This window comes from Anolis carolinensis, chromosome 2, assembly GCF_035594765.1.
Source record: "Anolis carolinensis isolate JA03-04 chromosome 2, rAnoCar3.1.pri, whole genome shotgun sequence".
NCBI classification, from domain to species: Eukaryota; Metazoa; Chordata; class Lepidosauria; order Squamata; family Dactyloidae; genus Anolis; species Anolis carolinensis.
Genome location: NC_085842.1, coordinates 172,484,742 through 172,509,017, shown reverse-complemented (window position 1 = coordinate 172,509,017; position 24,276 = coordinate 172,484,742). Strand labels below are relative to the sequence as shown.

The 24,276-nt window shown below is 41.7% G+C and overlaps 1 protein-coding gene across 1 annotated transcript in view; it reads right to left on the bottom strand.

Moving 5' to 3' along the window:
- Positions 1–8,502: 8,502 nt before the first annotated feature.
- stac3 (SH3 and cysteine rich domain 3) overlaps positions 8,503–24,276 on the bottom strand; it is a 45,137-nt gene continuing 29,363 nt past the window's right edge. The window contains exons 8-12 of the mRNA XM_008115084.3: positions 20,419–20,465; positions 18,631–18,722; positions 18,024–18,075; positions 15,684–15,833; positions 8,503–13,508 (exon numbers count right to left, since the gene is read on the bottom strand). Coding sequence (XP_008113291.1) covers positions 13,410–13,508; positions 15,684–15,833; positions 18,024–18,075; positions 18,631–18,722; positions 20,419–20,465 — 440 coding nt within the window. The 3' untranslated portion in view covers positions 8,503–13,409. The remainder of the gene's footprint in view (positions 13,509–15,683; positions 15,834–18,023; positions 18,076–18,630; positions 18,723–20,418; positions 20,466–24,276) is intronic.

The following is a 24,276-nucleotide window of genomic DNA, read 5'->3' as shown; positions in this document are numbered from 1 at the left end:
TCCCATGAAAGTCTTCTTCCCAAAGCTCTGTACCTCTTTACACAAAACAATAAAGAATCACCTGCCATCGTAAATGTTTGGATTTATTTGGGCATGTTTTGTTGTTGTTGTTGTTGTTGTTGTTGTTGTTGTTGTTGTTGTTAGCTTGGGGACCCAACAGTACCAGGGTTATTAGAAGAATGCATTGTTTATTTTGGGATGTTAGGTAATATCACTGAAATTTGGTGGAAATCTGTCGTTGGCTGGGTTCATTGCTGTTTGGATAAGGGTGAACTACAACTCCCAGATTCCCAGGGCAATCACCTCCAAACCCTGACAGTATTCGCAGTTGCCCATGTTGGGTCTGTGTGCCAAGTTTGGTCCAGATCTGTCATCGGCTGGGTTCAGGGCTCTCTGGATAAGGTTGAACTACAACTCCCAGATTCGAGGTTAATCACTCCCAAAGCAGGGCTGTATGCACAGTTGGTTATCCTGGATCTGTGTGCCAAGTTTGGTCCAGATCTGACGTCAGCTGGATTCAGTGCTTTCTGGATGCAGGTGAACTACAACTCCCAAAATCAAGTTCCATTCCCACTAACCCCTGCAGTATGTTCAGTTGATCATGGGGCTTCTCTGTGCCAAGTTTGGTCCCAGTTCATTGTTGGTGGGGCTCACAGTATCAGTGAAGGTACTGCATATCCCATCATCCATGGCAAGTTTGGTCCAGATCCATCATTGGTTGTCTTAACAGTGCTCTCTGGATGTAGGTCAAGTACAACTCCAGGATCGTTTAAAATGTAATTTAAGCATTAGTTACTTTTGGTATTATGTATATTGAAATAAGACATGAATCGCAAAAAAATGTGTTAATTGTTGGAATGTATCAAATAATAAATAAATAAAAAGTACAACTCCAGTAAATCATGGCGAATTCTCCCCAAACCTATTGTTCAGTTGCTGATCAATTTATCTGTTAACTGTGTGCCAGGGTAGGAAAGGGTTAAGGTAGAGGCAGTGGGTGGGGTCATGCAAATTAAGGAACCCTAGGATGTCCATTTTGGAGGAAAAACAGAACATCTAGGATGAAATTGTCCCCACATAAAAGCCTTCACTTGCTCAGGGACAGAATGACGTTTGTGGAAGACTCTGGCAGAGTTTGGGCTACATGTTCATGGCACTCACCATAACCTGCATGTCAGTGGAAGGAAGGCCATTGGTGTCTCCTGCTCAGTGAGAACTATAGCTGTTTGTGGAAATGGGAGGCTGTCTGTGTAAATGGACCTCCTCCACATACACATGTACACATTTTTCACTGTTATTATGTGTATAGATTGTTGTTGTTGTTGAGGTTGTAGCAGCTTATTTCAAGATAACATCAGCCAGAATTTCAGCTACACGTAAGCAATAAACATAGCAGTGGAGTTGTGCAATCAGTGACTCTGTATGTTGCTTTCACCACTAGACTGTCAGAGTAGAATTCCTGGTAATGGTTAGAAAATGATAGTTAGGGTGAAATTGAACTCACTTCCATCCTTGAACCTTTGTGAGAAAAGAAAGTACCTTCCACTGTAAGAGCCTACCCACGGTTGCCCTCACACTCAACCCATAGAAGAGGCCAAGGGGGTCACAAGTCCTGAGATTCTGCTATAGTGTGTGCATTCATGTGCCTTCAGGTCACCTGTTGACTTGTGGCGACTCTATGAATTTCAGAAGGCTTTCTAAGGCAAGGAAGACTCAGGGGTGGTTGGTCATTATCTTGATCTGAAATATAGCCTACAGCACCTGCTATTCCTTGGCGGTCTCCACCCAAGCACTAGCCAGTGGAAGACTTTAATCTTTTTCAGAAGAACTCTGTTTGTAAAAACCTTCCAGAATAGTAACTCTGTGAGTAAGCTGTGGAGGGAGGGCGTTTGTGAGTCTGTGCCTGGGAGTAATTGCCATGATGCCTCATTACAGGTAAGGACTTACTTTTGGATCATTTATTTTTACTAAGGTATAATCATGTTGCATTATAACAATGTCATTCCTTTTACTGTATGATTATAACATCTAGTTATTATTATAATAGCTGTGGGGACTGTGTGCTGTGTTTTCTACTATATGCCAGGAGACTGCAGCACTTTTTTTAAAAAAATAAATAAATAACAAAACAATATTTTAGGTACCTTTGAATAATGAGAAAAAACATTTAAATGTTTTTTAAAAATCATAACTGTAACGGTAACTGACTGATCTTTAAATGGATGGAGTTATAGTAACAATCTTTCCCAGTCCATGTTTGTCCAAATCAGGAATGGGGATGGGTGGCACTCTGACACTGTGGAGAAGGCCCTGAGTTTTCCTCCCCTTACTAAATAGACGGACACCACATACTGTTTGGTCTTGGAAGCTAAGCACAGTCAGTCTTAGTTAGTACTTGGCCCAGTTTATCTGTCCGAACGTGTTTCCCACTACGACCCACCTCGAAGCTTAAGATCATCAGATGAGGCCCTGCTCACGGTCCCGTCAGCCTCACAGGTGCGGCTGGCGGGGACGAGAGACAGGGCTTTTTCAGTAGTGGCTCCCCGCCTATGGAACGCCCTCCCCATTGAAGTCAGGCAGGCTCCCTCCCTCCTATCCTTCCGTAGGAAGGTTAAAACTTGGTTATGGGGCCAGGCTTTTGAATAATAATTGGCAGCGTTAATTATTATCATGTACGCTGAACTCAGTCGACAGACCCAGTTTTTTTTTTTGAACTGAACACGTCTACCTATATTTTATAATGTGTTTTTATCTTATAATGTGTAATCTAATCTCACATATCTACACTGTACATTTTATAATATGTTTTTATCAGTTATAATTTTTTAACTGATTTATATTGTACTGTATAATTTTTTATATATGCGTTTTATTGTAAGCCGCCCTGAGTCCCCTGTTGGGTGAGAAGGGTAGGATATAAATATTGTAATAAATAAATAAATAAATACTTGGATGGGAGACACACACCCCTCCAAAAAAATCCAACTTAAGTTCTGTGAGCTATATACTAGAACAGTGGTTCCCAACCTTTTTTGGATCGGGACCCACTTGACCAGGTTCAGTTTGGTTATTTGGTGTGCTTATTCAGAAAATTGTATTGGCTTGACCACATCAGCTCTAGTTTCTGATATAGAACATATCCCATCCAGTAACTGCCATCTGCTCGCCCACAGAAAACCATATGTAATAATCTAGAGCTGCTGTGGTCTATCCAGTGCAATGGTCAGCTCTGCGGAAAGGAGCGGGGATGAAATAAATAAATTAATTAAGAGGAAGGAGTTTCACAGACCAGATTTTCATTCTCGTGGCCTACTGCCGTGGCCCACAGGCTGAGAACCAGTGTACTAAAAGAAGGAACTAGTAAAACAGCTCTGAGTATACCTTGCCTAACAACCTCATCACATTGAAAGGGGAAAGCATGGATGACCATCCTTTTACTGTAGAGAATCGTCCCTCTTATATCATCAGCAGCCCCATTTGGAGTTCTGCCTCCCCATGACATTCACACATGGAAACTTAAGAGCTGGCAATACATTCATCTTTCATCACAAGCTCAATATTACTTTTTTTAATCAGGAGAAACAACAATATCTGAAAACCAAGCGATCCCTTGCCCTGCTCAAAGCCCCTTACCTTAAAGGATACTGACACCAGTTTAAAACCATTTTTCCCCCATTGGATCCTATTGTTCTGCATCGAACCCCCATAGGATACAAGAGACAGTGGTCCAGGTTAAAACCATTGCTTTCCATGGGATCCTATGGTTCTGCATCAAAGCCCATAGGGTATAAGAAACTGCTGTTAGTGCAATGAAACACGAGTGAAACAGGAGGGAAAACTTCGATGGTTCCCACCCCACCTGTTTTTCAGTTGTAACCATGTGAGTAAAGCAGGATAGGAGGTAAGAGCTCTGAACACTATTGCTGGCCTGTGTTCAGAGTTCCCTTCTTTCAGGGCATTTCTGCGTCATACTCAACTCCTAGAACGATTCCATCAGCGTTGCCTCCGAAAAATCCTGCAAATCTTTTGGGAAGACAGGCGGACAAATGTCTGTGTGCTGGAAGAAGCAAAGACTACCAGCATTGAAGTGATGCTCGTACACCATCAACTTCGGGCTCGGGCTGTGGCACAGGCTGGAGAGCAGCTGCCATGAATCACTGCAATGAATCACTCTGACCAGGAGGTCATGAGTTCGAGGCCCGCTCGGAGCCTATGTTTGTTTGTCTTTGTTCTATGTTAAAAGGCACTGAATATTTGCCTATATGTGTAATGTGATCCGCCCTGAGTCCCCTTCGGGGTGAAAAGGGCGGAATATAAATGTTGTAAATAAATAAATAAATAAACTTCGCTGGACTGGCCATGTTGTCCGAATGCCTGATCACCATCTCCCAAAGCAGTTGCTATACTCCTAACTAAAGAATAGAAAACGGAATGTTGGTGGACAGGAAAAGAGATTTAAAGATGGGCCTAAAACTAACCTCAAAAACTGTGGCATAGACATTGAGAACTGGGAAGCCCTGGCCCTTGAGCGCTCTAACTAGAGGTCAGCTGTGACCAGCAGTGCTGTGGAATTTAAAGAGGCACAAATGAAGGGCGAAAGGGAGAAATGTGCCAAGAGGAAGATGCATCAAGCCAACCCCAACCGGAACCTCCTTTCCACTTGGAAACAGATGTCCTCACTGTGGAAGAACATGCGGGTCAAGAATAGGACTCCATAGTCACCTACGTATCTATGTCGACATTACACTTGGAGGCCCATCATACTTGGACAAAAGGGAGATAGCCTAAGTAAGTAAGCCTCTGTGTTGTCGAAAGCTTTCATGGCCGGGATCACAGGGTTGTTGTATGTTTTTCGGGCTGTAAGAAAGCCTCTTTTCAACCTTGGAACATGTGATGAGCTCCATGCTTCTCCACTTGAAAAGAGACTGAAGTGTCTTGAGGGGGGGATTCTCAATGTGATTATAAGGTGGTTAGAAAACTGTGAAATTCATTGAGTTGTCATAAGTTGAAAAGCACCCAGAAGAAACAGACATACACACAGGTTCACCCAGTCCAACTACGGAAGCTGAGTAAAGGCAAGTATACTTAAAAGCTGGACTAGGGGATGGAGTAAAGAGACAAGCTGGAAAGAATAGAAACAATACTGTTTTACAAGGCTGACTATGCAAGTCCTGAAGGGTAATAGTGCCGCCTTGAGGCGCATATTTATATGACAGGTACTCTTCATGCCTTGAGTGCCTCCTTGATCCATAGCTGCCATTGAGGCAGGCAGCACCTGTTCACCGAGGGATCAAGCACTCTGATCCTCGCACTCCGTCCCTCTCTTTCCCCAGTCTTTGAGTCCATTAATTTTCCAGTGACTGAAACTGTGGAAAACAACAAACTCAGCTGCACCTGTTTCTCCACCTCATGGGCATAGCAGCCGCTCCGCAGGGCTCCAGTTTCCAGGAAAGCTCTCTGGTTTCATGTTCTTCTCAGGGACATGGCTTCAGGCATATTCATTCCCACTAGGCATGGAGATGCTAGCAGGGGGAAGGCATTTGCAGTTGAACACAGATCCAGTTGAGAAAGAAAGAAGGAGAGTCCAGAGTTTGTACAATTCCATGGTCTAGCACACCACAGTTTTCTGGAGCTCATTCTGGGAAAGATACTTGTAAAAAAAAAGATGCTTGGAAAGTTACTTGTAAAACGGAATTAGTATCAAAGAGTCTTCCAAAGATTCCTCATCTTATATTATGTACTAGCTTGGGGACCCGGTGGTGCCTGGGTTATTAGAAGAAATCATTGTTTGTTTTGGGATGTTAGGTAATATCACAGAAGTTTAGTTCAGATCCGTCATCAGCTGGGTATATTTTTTCCACGTTGATTATTTTAAAAAGCAAGACAATCAACCAAGATAAGTCTTGAAGTCCTCAAACTTTTAAAGCTGAGGGCCGGTCCACAATCCTTCATACTGTTGAGGGGCCGGATTATCATTTGAAAATAAAATACAAACAAATTCCGATGCACACTGCACATGTCTTATTTGTAGTGCAAAAACAACAACAAGAAGAACAATGAAAGAACAATACATTATTTAAAAATAAAAACAATTTTAACCAACATACATTTATCAGGATTTCAATGGGAAGTGTGGTCCTGCTTCTGGCCAATGAGATAGTCAAGTTAATTAGGGTTGTTGTTGTTGTTGTTGTTGTTGTTGTGTGCCTTCAAGTCATTTCAGACTTTGGGCGAGCCTAAGTCTAAAATTTATTTATTTATTATTTATTTATTTACTGCATTTATTTACTACATTTGTATCGCACCCTTCTCACCCCAAAGGGGACTCAGAGTGGCTTACAAATTATATGTACATACAATATATTATATTATTAGCATAGCAGAATATTAGCATTATATATTACTATACTGAACTATACCACTAACAATACTGTAATATTATTAGTAATATTATATGTAATATAGAATACATAATTAATATTTTATATGGTACTAGCTGTGCCCGGCCACGCATTGCTGTGGCAAAGTGGTGGTGGTATTGGTTAAAAATTGTTGTGTAATTTTTATTTGACATTATTTGTATTTTTTAATTAATTTTATTGTAAGTTATCTTTTTATTTATTATATTTTATTATTTTCCTGTATTATTTTTAGCTATTTTCTGTTATTATAGTATTTTATTGTATTAATTTTTTAGTGTTTTTAATTATTTTTAGTGTTTTTTATTATTTTTTATTGGGTTGCTAGGAGACCAAGTTGGAGGAGCTTAGCCTTCTAACTGGCAGCAATTGGATAAAAGCAATTATTCCTCTCTCTCTCTAATTAGGACTTTATTTTTCTTTTCTTTTTGTTGTATCAACCTAGAGCCGTGGATGATGGGTTGTGTTGTCAAATTTCGAGATTGGGGGGGGGCGTGTAGTTTTGTTGTTTTGTGGGTCGCCGTGATGCCATCACTCTTTTATATATATAGATTAGTGTTATATTGTATTACATTATAATATTATCAATATTATATGTATATACAATATATTATATTATAAAACTGAGGGCGGGGGCCAGGTAAATGACCTCGGAGGGCCGCATCCGGCCCCCGGGCCTTAGTTTGGGGACCCCTGCACTAGAGCATGTGCCACCACGTCACATGTCAACGTAATTTGCATAGGGTTTTCTTAAGCAAGGAATACTCAGAGGTGATTTTGCTATCCAGTCTATTTTTCCTCTTAAAGATAGAATAGAGCACCAGTTGTTCATTGATGGTCTGATATCCATGTATTAACCAGGCTTTATGATATTTAGGGACATGCTGAGAAAGCCTAGATGGAACCTTTTGTATAGATCCCATAGCTCTACACTTGAGAGTCATGAAAAGAGATAGCAAAGGGCTCTTAAATACAATCATTAGCTTCCGAGATCAGACAGAATCTGGTACCTTCAAGATATTCAGTCTGTCAGTTACAGACTGAAAGTGAGTAACTTTGCCTATTTCTTCAAAGTGACTGTGGTAATTCCTTTTTGGGTGTAACCTCCATATCTGCAGGGATACATTCCTGGACTTAGCATGGAGATGTGAAGGAGCAGTTTACAAGAGAAAATACCTGGAAATAATATATTTTGGAGACATAATAAGCGAAATTGCAGGTACTATACCGGTTCCGCGAAAACAGGAGTTATACTGTATTCCTTTTTATAAAAGAACATAACATTACAAACCACTGGTCTCTCACACACATTCTATGTAAAAATAACACTTAAAGCAGATTACAGTTACACTACAAAATTGCAACTTAGGTTTTGCTTTAAATATTGAAAAATAATTAGGGTAACACATTGTTTCTAGTGAGCTATTTCTGAGTTCTTACAAACCCATAAACATTATGTGAAACCTCATAATTTGAAAAACGATAGGACTCAAATCTGTATATGTGGGATGACTGTACCTCAGGACTGTGCCTATTTCTGCACCTGGATCGACCAAATTCTGAAGCAAAGAAAAACCCCTGTGACTAGGGGCGGGCTGTGGCACAGGCTGCTTAGTAGCCAGCTGCAATAAATATGACCAAGAGGTCATGAGGTCGAGGCCAGCCCGTGTCGGAGTGAGCATCTGATCATTAAAATAAAAAATAGCCCTGCTCGTTGTTGACCTAAGCAACATGAAAGATAGTTGCATCTATCAAGTAGGAAATTTAGGTACCACTTAAAGCTAATTTAACTAATTTATGACACCATAAAAATCATCCAGCAGCGTTTGGAATGAGGAAGTCGGCATCACAGTGGATGATGAAGCAGCTGCTCCCCCTGTGGCTGGAATCGAGCATACCTTCAGGAAGCTGGAAGCTGGAGAAGGTTAAATTGCCTCTGTGTGTATCTGTCTCTATGTTCATATGGCATTGAATGTTTGCCTCGTATGTGTACATTATGATCCGCCCTGAGTCCCCTTTGGGGTGAGAAGGGCGGAGTATAAATACTGTAAATAAATAAATAAATAAGATGTACAGATACCCATTTTTGTTTACTGCGATCATATATTTTATTCTGCTCCTAGGAAGTAAGAATACTGACAAGTCATGCCATGTCATGACATCTAGAATTCCTGCTCAGCCCCATATCAGTTTCAAATCCCACAGGGCAATGATCAGACATTGTTTCAAGTTTATCTCTAATGGAGTTTGTGGATTGGAGATTTTCATATTGAAAACAAAGACAAAAATGAATGATTGAGAATCTCAAGATGCTTACATTCTACTCCAGACACCAAATCCCCCACTGTTGTGGGGACACTGTAGACAGATACATTTATATTATATCCTTAGCTTTATATATGCAATTTTATATAGGTCTATGTCCTCAGACATTTTTTCAAATATGTTCACACCCCCAAAAACCCCAGTAGCATCTCATCTCCTGCTTCTTATCATAGAATCATAGAGTTGGAAGAGACGTCACAGGCCATCCAGTCCAACTCCCTGCCAAGAAGCAGGACAATTGCATTAAAAGCACCCCTGATAGATGGCTATCCAGCCTCTGTTTAAAAGCCTCCAAAGAAGGAGCCTCCACCACAGTCCGAGGCAGAGAGAGAGTTCCACTGCTGAACAGCTCTCACAGTGAGGAAGTTTTTCCTAATTTTCATAATGCAGTCCTTCAGGTTCTAAGAGACAGCTGTAAATTTGCAGATATTGGGATATGCTTGTATTCGAGGCAATATATGCTCAAATTCTCTTGCCTTACCCTAATCTAACTCCATCTTAACTGTCCATTTCCCCATCCCATCACCCACTCACAGAAGTACTGAAAAGATTTCGGAGATGTATATTCAAAGTAGTTTCAAACACCCTACTTGTACGTGTTTTCTTTGCTCAAGCCATCTCATCTGATCAGAGAACTATGCAAACACTTCCTGCACACATCTCTTAAGAAGTGCAAATTAACCCTATTTGCCAACTTCTCCTCCTCTTTGCCCACACATGACTCAGATCCCAGCTCAGTTAAAAGGCAGCATAGGCAAAACCAGCCAACTCAAATGTCACATAGGTTCACAACATTGCAAAAGACAAAAACTAATAGAAGTCCATACATCTATAGCAGCAAGTAGTTCTCCTTTGTTCTTAGGATAATAGAATCATAGAGTTGGAAAAGACCATGTGGGCCATCCAGTCCAACCCCCTGCCAAGAAGCAGGAAAATCACATTCAAAGCACCCCGACAGATGGCCATCCAGCCTCTGCTTAAAAGCCTCCAAAGAAAGAGCCTTCGCCACAGTCTGTGACAGAGAGTTCCACTGCTGAACAGCTCTCACAGTTATGAAGTTCTTCCTAATGTTCAGGTGGAATCTCCTTCTTTTGTCCCTTTCCCCAGCTTACCTAATTGGAATTGCCAAGTGCTCGTGGTGGGGTTGTTTCATTAGATGGAGGGATCCCTCAGTTTCCATTTTCCTGAAATCTGCCTGAAATTCTTCCTAATTATTACATAGTACATTCAACACAGGTAGACCATGTACATATATACACCAATCCTTGAACTGTACTCCAGGAATGTGATTTGCACATAGCATTTCACAACGTTTCCAAACTGTTTATTTGTACATTGGTTCAGTGTGGTGTTCACACTCTACACATGTTCATGAGATTATCTCTTATATCAAACCTTCTACTTTGATCACTAACATTTAACATCAAACCTTTGACAGGTTTGGGTGCACCTTACCTTACATACCTGACTTTATTTCTCCTGCTTTTTCTAAATAAATAACTTTTATTTCTTATGCATATTTTGTGTTTTGACTGAGGAATTTAGTAGATCCTGTTTCAGTCTTAAAAGGTGGGCAGGTAAGTGTCTGCCTGTCACTTTTAGGTTCGTTGATGAATGAATGACAATTCCGATTATTCTCATCTAATAAGCAAATAATTCTAAAATGCCCCTTTTTATACAACCTCAGTGCCATTCCAGACAGGCCCTATATCCTAGGATCTGATCCCAGGTTTTCTGTTTATCCCAGATTATCTAGCAGTGCGGACTCATATAATCCAGTTTAAAGCAGAAAACCTGGTATCAGATCCTGGGATATAGGGCCTGTCTGGAAAGGCTGTCAGCATTCTTCATTTCTTTGGGATAAATTGGGTGCAGGAGTAGTAATAAGCAAACGTGTTTAAGTGACTGAAAAAGCATTGATTACTTCTGATTGAGTCCTTATCCATTAAAAGTGGATAAGGACTCGATGAGAGACAAGGAAAATTTGCTTAACTAGATTAGACACCTACTCTATAACACAAAAAGTACACTCCACTATATATGTGTACATCATAGGATTTGGAAAGAGATAAGACTGAAACAGATAACATTTCTACACAGCAGATTCTTTTGGGTGTGTCAGCACCCTCTTGTGGGCACATAACAACATGAGAAAAGTACTCTACCTTTAGCCCTAAAACTGTCATAAAATATGATGAAAAAAAATACTCAAGGACTTAAAGACTGGGATTATTTATTGGTCTATGTGACTTCAAGCCACCTGTCAACCTATGCATTTCATAGGACTTTGTTTCTTACTCAGAGATGGTTTGCTAGTTCCTTCCTCTGAAATATAGCTTACAACACCTGGTATATGTTGGTGATTTCACATCAAGGGCTGACCCTACTTAGTTTCTAAGATCTGTTGAGATCTGGTGCCTTGAGGGTATTCACAGTCAGTGAATAACCAGGGTACAGTAAAACCCTCTGAACTAGAAGTAGTCCATGGATGTCTCTGAACTAGAGAAGTTCATGGATGGCTGTGAAGACCTGGTTAATGAGATGACAATATGGGAGGGGAAATTGGAAACAACTGCTGCTATCTTGTGGAGGTCTGAACACTCCATATTGGAAAGAGAACTACTACCAAGTACAATTTACATATGTACAAAGAAAGTAAGCATGATTTGGGACAAGGATGCTATGGTGGGTGTTACTAGCTGAAAGCCATGGCCACTGTCTACAATCTTGATGGTCTTCTTGGCCTTCATGAAAACAAGCATGAATACATCAATGGAAAAGGATGAAAACAAAGCTTGGCATGCAACCTTTGAGCATAAGGAATATGGATTTTACTATGCAAGCACTCATGAATGGAAAGAAGGTAAGGGGTTGTGTTCCACTAGGGTGACTGAACCTTGTGCCACCTCTACACAGAAGTCCTATTTATCAAGTAAACTCTCTCAGCAACCCTGAAACTTGCAATATCTTGGTGCAGCCTGCTCACATACCAGGTTCCAGAGCACTATCATTACCAACACCAAGTGCTCTCCAATAGCCCAATTAGAACAATAAGTATCCCTCCCAATCATAGTGTTAATCCTATCTCAGAGATGCAGGTCTTGGTGGGATATCTCAGTGAGATAACTTCAGATATTACAAATATGCGTACTACAGAATTTGCATGGGGGAGAATCTCTTGATGTGGGAGAACCTCTCACCATCTCTCACCACCAAGAGATTTATGAGTTCCAGATATGCATAGCATCTCTTTCCATTGAGAGAGATGTACAGATGGCCACTTGAGATATAGCTTCAGTAGAACAAAGGGAGGGTGTCCAGGTATCACTTAGTTACCTTCTGTGGCCTCATTCTCTTAACATCTGGAAATCTCCTTACAAGATTCTAGGTGCTCCTGAATTGTCTCAAAGTGCAGAAGCAGAAAGTATTCTTCTTCCACACTTGGCTGCCCTCATTTTACTATGGTCGGGTTATTGGTGACTACGGACCTCATCACATTGATGAGGTCCTCCAGATCAATTTGCCAGCCTGTGTGACAAATCAGGGGGCAACAGGGCAATCCCGGCACTCCACCTCACCAGAAGCTGATGCTTCCCCATCACGTGGGAAGTGTCACCACGTGGCTTCCCTTTGCGATAGCTCTGTTCCAAATGGAATGCAAGGAGGCTCTGGTGTTGGTGGCACAGCATCCAAGGATGCTTCTAACCCATTTGAGCCACAAAACCCCACGAGAAGTGAGTCTATGCCATGTGAAGGGTGGTGTGGGGCTCTGTGGCAGAAGCATCCTAGAACACTAAAATTTTCACATGTGATGAGGTCATTAGTCTACCCTTTTCCCAATCATGTGTCAACAGATGATGCCATGACCGTGGATATATACAAAGAAAGGTATATAAATGTATGCTGCCAAAATTACTATTTTATATGACATCAGGTCTCTCTCACAGCCAAAACCAGTACAATGGTAAGAAAATATATGAAGAGGATAATGAGAGAGGTGTATTATTTCAACATAACTAGAGTTGAGCAGTCCATAATCCTCCCAAACAATTCAGCCATTTTGTTGGATGATCATCTCAAACCTTCCACCTTTATCTCAAGGTTGGTAGGACATTGCAAAATCAAGAGAGATAACATGTAGTGGCAAAACATGACAAAAACAAAGCAACCCAAGTACCGCCAGGAGCCAGACCTGCCACTGTCAGAATAAGGACAGCCACTTGAATTGTCTCTTGAGTAAACACAAGCATGCACACACAAGCAAGGTGCCACTTGCAAGGGTCAGGAGCAGCAAATGTCATTTTGTCAAGTCCGGCAGTCAACGTGAACAATCACTATCCACTTTCATTTGCAGACAGGAAGCATTACAGCTTTGGCTGCATCCTAGCTCCACCATGGCTACATCATCAAGGGACAATGGTTAAACCCATTCAGGAATCTGTCACCCAACCAGAGTTCAAGACCCTTCAGATGTGCACTCTTTTCCTTGAATCCTATCTCAGAGATGCAGGTCTTGGTGGGATATCTTCACTCTGGGCCACAGGAACTCACAGAACCCAACTCCACTGCAGAGAGTTCTTGGCAGCCGGGAATCTCTCTCCAAAGAAACAACTTGGCCTTCCTTGGCCCTGGCCACAAAACCATTGCAAAGGGCAGAACAAAGCCTCAGATTTCTTGAAGGAAGTCGGCAGGAAAGAGCCCCACCTTGCGGCCTGTGTAGACCTTCACGTAGCCATTCAGTTCCTCACCTTTCTGCACCACAATCTGTAACAAAATTAAGTGAAAAATAGTATAGGTGAGCTGGGCTAAGGTCAGCTGGATGTGTTGCTTGGGGTTATAAGGTTACATGCTCTCATAAATTGGTGGGGAAAGATCTTGTCCACTGCAATACATTTAGGTACAAACAACAAAGCAACATGTGTGACTTGAGTTTAAAACAGATTCAAGATATGGAGTGTGTGTGGCCACCAGACATTGTTGGAGTAGAATTCCCAGAATTCTTTAGTTAAGCTAGCTAGGGCTGATGGCAATGGCAGTACAGCAACATCATATTTCCTCAGCTCCAACTTGAAGAAACAATTTCTCGATCTTCAGACAGCCCAGATTACATAAACCAAATGTAACTACAAATATATGCGGGCTTCCTCATTTCTTAATTTCAGAAAAGCATGCTGTTTCCCTCACAACTAGCCAGCCTTTTCTGCCTAGCCCCTAGACAGGATTACTTCTTTAGGCCAACATAATGTAGACATGAGCAAGCTGGATTTTATTCACATGGGAGGGATGAGTGGGATTGATCTGCCCATGAGAGAGATGGCTGGGCAAGGTGAGGCTGTTATTTTGGGAAGGTGATTTAGACATCATAAAAGGGTAGAACATTGTGGATGCTGTTGTTATTGCTAAAAATTGGAAAAATTGTCTGAAGAATTTTATGATTCAGATTGCAAAGTAACTTGGATTGAATGTACTTTGATTTTAGGATATGGGGAGGGAGCGACTGCTCTTTGCTGTTTTGTTTTATGCAACCAAATGCCTTGGGCAGACCTGTGTGGTGGCAATTCAAAAATGCCTGGGAGGAGACGGGTATATCAGTCTTTCGAGAAACGAACAAATACACATTTCTTGGGATTTGGTAGGGTTCCATATAGTGCACAATTTCTACTTTGGATTCTTGTGAGAGAATTAAAAAAATAACAAACGTGCTTTCCTCTGATTTTAGATGTGTATGCATGTGTGTAGTATAAACAGAAACCTACTGATTTCTGCCACATTCTCTCCGCCTCAGAGCAAGACAAGGGCAAACAACTTCTGAACAACTTCTGTCAAGAAAATCCTGTGATGGGTTCAATTAAGGCAGTGTTTCTCAACCTGGGGGTCGGGACCTCTGGGCGGGTCACAAGGGGGTGTAGAAGGGTAGCCAAAGACCATCAGAAAACACATATTAATTCACAGTGCTCTCTGGAGGTAGGTGAACTACGTCTCTCCTAAATCACTGTCAATTCCTCCCAAATCCCTCCAGTATTTTCTGTTGGTCATGGGGGCTCTGAGTGGAAAGTTTGGCCCAATTCTATCATTGGTAGGGTTCAAGGGGCTCTTTGATTGCATGTGAACTATAAATCCCAGCAACTACAACTCCCAAATGTCAAGGTGTATTTTCCCCAAACTTCACCAGTGTTCACATTTGGGCATATTGAGTATTCGTGCCAAGTTTGGCCCAGATCCATCATTGTTTGGAGTCCACAGTGCTTTCTGGGTGTGGGTGAACTACAACTCCAAAATTCAAGGTCAATGCCCACCAAACTCTTCCAGTATTTTCTGTGGTCATGGGAATTTTGTGTGCCAAGTTTGTTGGTGAAGTTTAGAATACTCTTTGATTGTAGGTGAACTATAAATCCCAGCAACTATAACTCCCAAATGGCAAAATCAATCCCTCTCAACCCCACCAGTATTCAAATTTGGGTGTATCGGGTATTTGTGCCAAATTTGGTCCAGTGAATGAAAATACATCCTGCATATCAGATATTTGCATTACGATTCATAACACTAGCAAAATTACAGTTATGAAGTAGCAACGAAAATAATTTTATGGTTGGGGGTCACCACAACATGAGGAAGGGTATTAAGGAGTCATGGCATTAGGAAGGTTGAGGACCACTGACTTAAGGTTTGGCATAATTTCAGAAAGCTGTGAAATAACATCAATGGCTTTTATTTCCCTGAGAAACACCTGGGAGGATTCATTGGGGGGAGTGAAGCAAAAAGTGAAGGAAAAAGCTCTTTTCAAACAGGCAGCTGAACCACCACCTCCTTGCCCACATGTCTCAAAACATTTTATCCAAAATTATACTACTGCTTCAGTTGTTCAGAGCAAGATGTGTATGTGTGTGTGTGTAGTGGTAGCAAAGTTTTGATTTGACAATCCTTCTCAAAGTGACATACCTGATCTTTTTTAAGTGTGATCTGTCCAATCTCTTTGTTGCCCACGAAGGAACGCAGCACCTTGTGTACCCGTTCTCCTGCACGCACCCGGATAATGAAGTTTGGTGGGAAATATCCAATTTTGTCCCCAATGTCTCCAACTTTCTTGCCCTAGGAGAGCCATACAGGAAGGTAAGTTGTAAAGAAGTCAATGTGTCAAAATTCCCGATATCCCATCCCCACCGTTTATTCCCTGAAACGCAGATATGGACAGTCCTTCAAATCCCTCATCTCTCTCTCTCTCATTCTCTCTGTGTGTCTCTTATGTCTTCCTGCCCTAACAAGTAAAAACGCATAATATAACAACTATATTTTCAGAAAACACTTCTCTTGCTAATGTGAAATGTCTTGATATCTTCTCCTCCAGGGTTATACATGGGCACCCATCCAGATCTCTCATTACATTATTTTCAGTGTAGTAGCTCTGTTCAAATGGTGTAGTAGCTCTGTTCAAATGGACAACACTGAAAAATATTGCCAAGAGAAAAGCCATTGAACCTTAACAAAAGCAGCATTATCAGTGGGGAGAGACTTAAAATTAATTTTGCCGATTTCCATGAACCGCTTTGCAAAAATATTCCGTTTATTACCACATAAAACAGGACAGACTTTATATTCATAACAGGTTATTGGCTGAGGATGAAATTGTGTGTTATGCAGCATCTATGAGGTTTGCAATCCTGCATTTGCTACTCATGATAACCACAGGGAAAGGGGGGGGGGGTTACAGAGAGTACAAATGCGGCAGAAAGAGATGCTTAACCCTTCCTTTCCACCCATTCTGTCCCACTCTTTCTCAATTAATATGTTCGCCCAAATAACAACTGAGGCCAGAAATAAATTGATTGGAAGAGTGAGAATTATGTACCCCATATTTGCTACTCCCTGCAAATGCTCCCTATCTAGGAAACGAATCCCAAAGCCCTTTCCTCTGCTGAATCTCTTCTTAAATGCTTCTTTTGTCTCTGCTGCAATGCTCAGTTGAACTCCATTGCACACCATAGCTGTTGTTATGGGCTTTCAAGTTGTTTCTGACTTATGGAAACCTTAAGGCGAGCCTATCACAGAGTTTATTCAGAGGGATTTGCCTTTGCCTTCCTCTGGGGCTAATGGAGTGGGACTTGTCTGGCTCAGCCAATAGGTTTCCATGGCAGGGTTTCAAACCCAGGTCTCCTACAATCTTTATTCAACACTTTCTGCCTCATCATACCAGAGCATGGATCCACTTTAAATCTGGTTTCTGCCTCATACAGAATTCTGGGGTTTGCAGTTTAGTGAGGCCCAGGACCTGTCCGGCTGAGCTATTTGAAGACCCCTTCCTTCAGGAGGCAGAAACTGAATTTAAAGTGGGTCCATGCTCTAGTGTGATGAGGTCCTTAAATCACTAAACTACTTCAACTCCCCCACCAAACACATTGGTGGTAATATGCAGTGAGCCCATTAAGGTAGCATTTCTCCGCAAATGTAATGCACATTAAAATGGTGCAGCTGGCATGGCACCTTCCAAGACATCATGAATATCATAGCAGAAAATGAAAGATCCCAAGCCTACATTTACAACTTGCCCTCAACATTTGTGGATTTGACTTTTGAAGATTTGAATAATTGCAGTCTTGGTTAGCATATTCTTTCTAGAAATCTCTAGATTTCCCAGAGCAAATGTATAATGGAAGAACACCTCTCTAGGAATCTCAAATTACCTTATCACATGGAGTGGAAGAAGCATTCTAGGATGCTTCTGACCCAGTTTCCCATGGAGCCCCATGTCACCCATCATATGACATAGGGCGATTTCCAGTAGGGCTCTGTAGATGAACTGAGGTGGCAGCATGGTGGGATGCTACTACAACCAACACAGAAACCATCCTGTGTTCTGTGTTCAGTGGAGTTGCAGTGTTTTCCCATGTGGGATTGGAAAGCGTCAAATTGTCCTGCTGCCACCCAGATTTGTCACAGAGGCTGACAAATCATGACGCTGGACCTCATCGATATGATGAGGTCCATAGTCCTCCACCTTGTTTTGCCGATTTGCAGAGGGTAGGGAAGGTGTCCAGGAATGGTAGAACGAACTAGACATCCAAAATCAGGACATGGATTCATAAAAACACATGTGCGGATTATGACCCACAGGTCCTCAGCCCCTGCTCTAAAGCCATAGTGTTGTCAGTGCTTTGCAGACTCATTGGTCTTTGAAGATAAGTTTATCTTCTCCAAGACAATAATAATAACAACAACAACATAAACAACAACAGTCCTTTCAAATAATCAGATTTAACCTGTAAGCAGAAACAGTCCTCTTACCCGCCACCATTCTTCATTGGAGTCATCCACAATGACAATTTTGTCCCCGGGACTAAAAGAGAACAGAGGTTCAGGGTGAAGTATATGACTTGCAAGCAACATGATATCTGCATGTTCTGAGCTGCCCATAGGAGTCAAAGGGTGCATCTACACTATAGAATTGATGCAGTTTGACACTGCTTTAATAGTGGCATCTCAATGCTGTGGGATCATGGAAATTGTAGTATGCTGAGGCAGCAGCACTCTTTGGCAGTGAAGACCCAAGATCATTCCCAGGATTCCATAGCACTCTGCTATGGCATTTAAAGTACTATCAAACTGTATTATTTCTACAGTGTAGGTGTGCTCTAAGATTCCTTCAGTCTCTTTCCCCAATCTGAACACTTGGAACATGACAAAACTAATCTCATCTGCTAATGTGAGGGCTCATGCAAGTCAAGGACGATGGGAGTTGCAATTCAACACAACACAAGAGCCACTCTACAGGGCCTAGTGTTTGGCACCAAGTTCATCTCTGTTGGCAGAGATTTCAATGTCACCCACATTTGGTATATTCTGGCCAACAACAGGGTTGTTCCCCATCTCCACCACTATCACCACTACGCACTGAAAATCCAGGTCATCCTTCTCCAAGGCTTTGAAGCGATACAATGCAATAAAATAGTGTGACTGTTGGAATCCAGGTTGCTGCTTCTTATTCTGTTCAGGAAAAGAAAGGAAAATTTTATTATTAAGCATTGGCGTTCTTGACAGCAACCACAAAACCCTTTCAAGTAAGAACAATTTTCTCCCAAATAGCCAAACATTCCCTCAAATGACCTGACAAAATAACATTTCTGAAAGAAGTAGAAATTACTCATTATACCTAAATGGTAACACATTGTTCTTACTTTTAAAACACATAAAAAGAACATTGGCTTGTGGGAAGTATATTTGAGAAACTACCTGCTCCATTATGAGCCTGGCTAGACCAAACACAATGGGCCTTTGGTATCCATAGAGGTTTGGTTCCAGGACACCCATAATTACCAAAGCCCATGTATGCCCAAGTCTATACAATACTGTTTAAAAAGAGTGGCAAAATCAAGATTTGTTTTTTAAAATATTATTAAGCCATGGACAGTTGAAATTTTGGGTATAGCATCCATTGGTATGTCTAAAGATTATGATTCCATGGCATGGAACCAACGTGAAAACAATGAAATCCTAGACTTACTTTACTCTAAGTCAGTGGTTCCCAACCTGTGGTCCATGGACCACCAATGGTCCCCAAGAAGTAAAATATGGCCTCACCGTTACTACACCATTACAACGAGAGTGACTGGTCATGTAAAACCCACTTATAGTGCCAAGGCAATGGGGATGTTGGGAAGGGAGAGGCTGACTACCCATGAAAGGTGCAACAATAAGCCTCCTGACTGCTGCTTCTCCTCCTCCCTCCCTCCCCCTGAGCTTGTGGCACCTGGAAGGGGGTGGATGGGCGGGCTTGGTGTTTAGGCCTGTTCCTGGATTATTTGGGATACTGCTTCAGTAAATTGAATTGCATAGACCACATCAGCTCTAGATTATTAAATATGGTTTTCTGTGGGCAAGCATATGGTGACTACTGGATGGCATATGTTCTATATCAGAAACTACAGCTGATGTGCTCTATCCAATGCAATTTTCTGAATCAGCAACCCAAATAACCAAACCAAATCTAAAGTTGACCAAAAACTGATTCGTAACTCTTTTGGTACTAGTGTTGGAGAGTGGTCCCTGGTCAAAGTGGTTCCTGGTCAAGTGGTACCTGGTCAAAAAAAGGTGGGGAACCACTGCTCTAAGTCAATATCATTTTGCACAATGCTCTGGTTATTAAACCTTTGAGGTTTACTTAAAAACACATATACATAGGTAGATCATTGACACCCGAGATTTGTCCATGCCATAATTTACTCCAGCTGAACCACAGTATTTTAATACAGTTTCAGTCTTAAGAGAGGTGAAAAAATAAAGTAAAACGAATTAGTTCACTACCCTGAGTTCCTTTGAAGAGATAGGATGGTATATAAATAAAGTTTTATTATTATTATGATAGTTCAACGCTCACATGCCACTTGGCACCTTTTTGCATCGTTTCTTCTACGATTATGAATTGTTAGGTTCATGGTGATACTTCCAGTACACTGTTCCCAGCCTGCTGCTGTTTCAATTATCCCAGCGAAAGGTACACTTGAGTAACTCCTCATACTTCTAGGAATTAGTAACAGAAGAATGGAGGCTGGCATGTCAGTGTGCTTGACTTCCACCCAGACCTGAGTGCTCCTGGCACCTCTTTTCAAGAATGACACGTTATGCCCTGACCTTTTACTCTCCCGCACCCCTAAAAGGAGGAAAGTGGCTGGTGGTCAAGCACCTTGTCATCGGGGGCATTCTTCTCAGGCTTCTGGCCTTCTGGATTTCCTAGAGGGGAAAAAAAGAAAAGAAAAACCATGTATATTAATGGGTGGAAGATACATGGAAAGAGTTCAGAAGTATCCAAAATAATTTCTCCCAATGTACCATACTTTATCTTTCTGATTTTTGCTTTGTATAAAAAGTCCAGTTAGCACCACAGCTCTCACCAGTCGCAAGCAACATGGTCATGGCCATGCTGGCTAAGAGGATACTGATAAATGTAGCCCTGGATGTCGACTGGTTAATACTAATATAATAATACTTTATTTATATCCCACCCCCATCTTCCCAAAGGGCTCTCAGTGAAGATGAGTTTGACTATACTTATGGCAGTGTCAGAAGGCCCAGAACACAAAATCTGGCATGAAGTCCCTGAAGTGTTGGGGAGAATGCCACCTGCCTTAACCACTATTCAAAGAGCAACATCGTGTACTGCAGTGGTTCTCAACCTGTGAGTCCCCAGATGTTTTGGCCTCCAACTCCAGGAAATCCTAAGGGCTGGTAAACTGGCTGGGATTTCTGGGAGTTGTAGGCCAAAACACCTAGGGACCCACAAGATGAGAACCACTGGCATACTGGTTTGAGTGTTGGACTAAAACACCAATAGAACAGAGTTCAAATCCTTGCAGAAACCAATTGGGTGATCTTGGGCAAGTCACACAGTCTCAGCCTCAGAAGATGTTCCCTCAGAATGAACCTTGCCCAGAAAACCTTTGGGTGATCAGAAATGGTTTGAAGTCACACAGCAACATAATCACTATGAGTTTATTCAGGTTTTTAAATAAAATAAATAAATAAATAAATAAATAAAAATGAAGCAAAAAAAACCCTGAAAGACACCTAACACGAAAACCAAAAAAAGGATATTGACTGTTGACTGGAAGAAACTGGTGTTTTTAAAATGTTTTCTTCATGGTAGACAATGTAACTGAAATCCATTAATAGTTAGGAGTTCTTTCTGCATAGTTCTTTATAATAATATTTCTGTTTGATCTCTGTTCCATCCATAATCTGAGGAACGGCTTCCACAGCTATAGCTGTGTTCAGCCCTATTTGTACAGGTAATGCAATCTTGACATATTGCATGAGCATCAGATATTTTAGATTACCCTTTGACTATTTTAATTTGAGGGCTCCTCTCGCTGCCATGGCTATTTGCCAGAGCCTTATCTTCCAAGAATTCAGTGTTATGAGCTTTTGTGCTTTCCGAGTGTTCAACTATTCCCCGGCAATCTGCCATTGTCATGAAGACTTTTAATTCCTCTGATGTTTATAAAAAATATTCGCGTGTTCCTTTTCAGCCCAGAAGAGTCCTCAAGGTGACCTGCAATTCCAAGCTTAAAAGCCATTCAGAAAGTTAAAACATTACCAAAAGCACATTTAAGAGGAGATAAGCGTCCATCTTTGCTGATATTACCATGAATTGTCAGTTGGGGCTGCTTCTCGGGGTATATTTTTTCAGAAGAAAGTTCTTTATGAGTCATTGCCTTGAAGTAATATTCATCAGACATTGCACAGTCATTTTAAGGCCTACTTTTCCTTGAGCTAGCATTAGATGGCAACTTGTGTGTATTTCTATTTTAAAATCAAAGCTGAGAATCACAGGACGCTAAACGATTCTACTGACTGTTCTTTGTTTATGCCCAGTGTTTGCACTGAATGGCAGATCCCAAACATGTACAAGTAATGTCTGCACATACTGTACATATGCAGTGCTTTTAACACAAGGCTACTTGGGAATTAGCTCTGAGTTTTGAGAAAATTGTTCATAATTTCCATTGCCATGGTTTAGCATCATAATGCTAATAAGAGCCCCGGGTGGTGCAGTGGGTTAAACCCTTGTGCTGGAAGGACATTACTTGAAGGTTGGGTTGATGACCTGAAAGTTGCCGGTTCAAATCCAACCTGGGGAGAGCACAAATGAGCTCCCTCTATCAGCTCCAGCTCATGCGGGGACATGAGAGAAGCCTCCCACAAGCATGGTAAAAACATAAAAAAAAATCTGAGCATCCCCTGGGCAACGTCCTTACAAATGGCCAATTCTCTCACACCAGAAGCGACTTGCAGTTTCTCAAGCCGCTCCTGACACGAAAAAAAGCATAATAATTCCTTCTATACAGTGCAGCTGAAAGAATCTACTAAAAAAAAAAACCTTAAACTTCAAAATCCGGTCAAACTTGTGAATGAAATCTACTTTGACACTGGAATACACCATGCACATTATCTCAAGATGGTATAGTTTTGCTGGTACGAGCTAGGCTACAGGGAAAATACAGATGTTCTGAGTGAAGGACTTCCAATTGAGGTTACATCCATTCCCCAGACTCAGTGCCCTTCCACACAGCCATATAACCCAAAATATCAAGGCAGAAAAATCTCACAATTTCTGCTTTGAACTGGGTTATCTGAGTCCGCACTGCCATATATTCCAGTTCAAAGCAGATAATGTGGGATTTTATTCAGCTGTGTGGAAGGGGCTATCTGACCTTAATAGAAGGATCGGGCCAGATGGCAAACCATTTCCTTTTTCTTATGACTGCATATCTGCCTTTTCTTTTGTTTAGCAAATGTTTGGATTGCAGAGCCTTTTAGGGTTGAATTCACACGAGGGGTATATCCCAGTTCCAGTGTACAGTATCCTACCTCAGTTTGATTTTGGCCACATCTACACTGCAGATAATCCAGATTATCTACTTTGAACTGGATTATGAGTCTATATTGCCATATAATCCAGTTCAAAGTAGATAATCTGGATTTTTTTGTGGCGGTGTAGAAGGGTCCTTTGTTAATGTCACCTGTTTTACTCCAAAATTGAATTAGTCTTAAAAATTATACAGTTCTCGTTCTCTGAAATCACTTTGGTACAAGACAGTAGTTCTACCATGTTCATGTTCACTGTAAAGGGAAAGGGAACGGTTTTATCCCTGACATTAAGTGTAGTGGTGTCCGACTCTGAGGGTTGGTGCTCATCTCCATATCTGAGCCGAAGAGCTGGCATTGTACATAGACACCCCCAAGGTCATGTGGCTGGCATGACTGCATGGAATGCCGTTATCTTCCCACCGGAGTGGTACCTATTGATCTACCCACATTTGCATGTTTTTGAACTGATAGGTTGGCAGAAGCTGGAGCTAACAGCGGAGCTCACCCTGCTCCCCAGATTCGAACCGCTGACCTTTCTGTCAACAACTTTAGCAGCTCACCGATTTCACCCACTGTGCCACCAGGGGCTCCTCATGTTCACTGTATCAGATTGTTTTAGGTCACACGACTGCAGCGGCTAAGGGATATTTGGCTTCCTGGCTCACATGTGATTACACCAGTGTGTATATCCACTTATAGATATCAGCTTTGTTTTGCTGTCAATCTTCCCATCCACTTGTGGACCCACTGGATGGCATGGACATGGTTCCTTTGCCCTCTTGCCTCTGTAATCCCGTGTAGACCTTTCCAACCCAAAAGCACATGTCTGTTGAAAGAAGTAAAAGCCTCTTCATTCAATTTTGGCGACAAAAGGGGAAGGGGATGGGACAGGACGAGTGGCAGAAGGAAGGGTGCACATGGGACTCTAGAGTAGATGAAGGTAAAGGAATGGAGGGTGCAGGGCAGGGGAAAGAGAGCCAGGACAGGATGGTAATATCAGGAGAAGAAGGGCCGTGGGAAGGGACTGGGAGGCTGTTCCTATGATGGTGCCCTCAGTGGATCTGGACTTAATTGGTATTGCACAGTATGACCGTCATACCCACTATACCAGTGGTTCCCAACCTTTGGTCCTCCAAGTGTTTCACACAAGTGTTCCTAACACCTGGGATTTCTG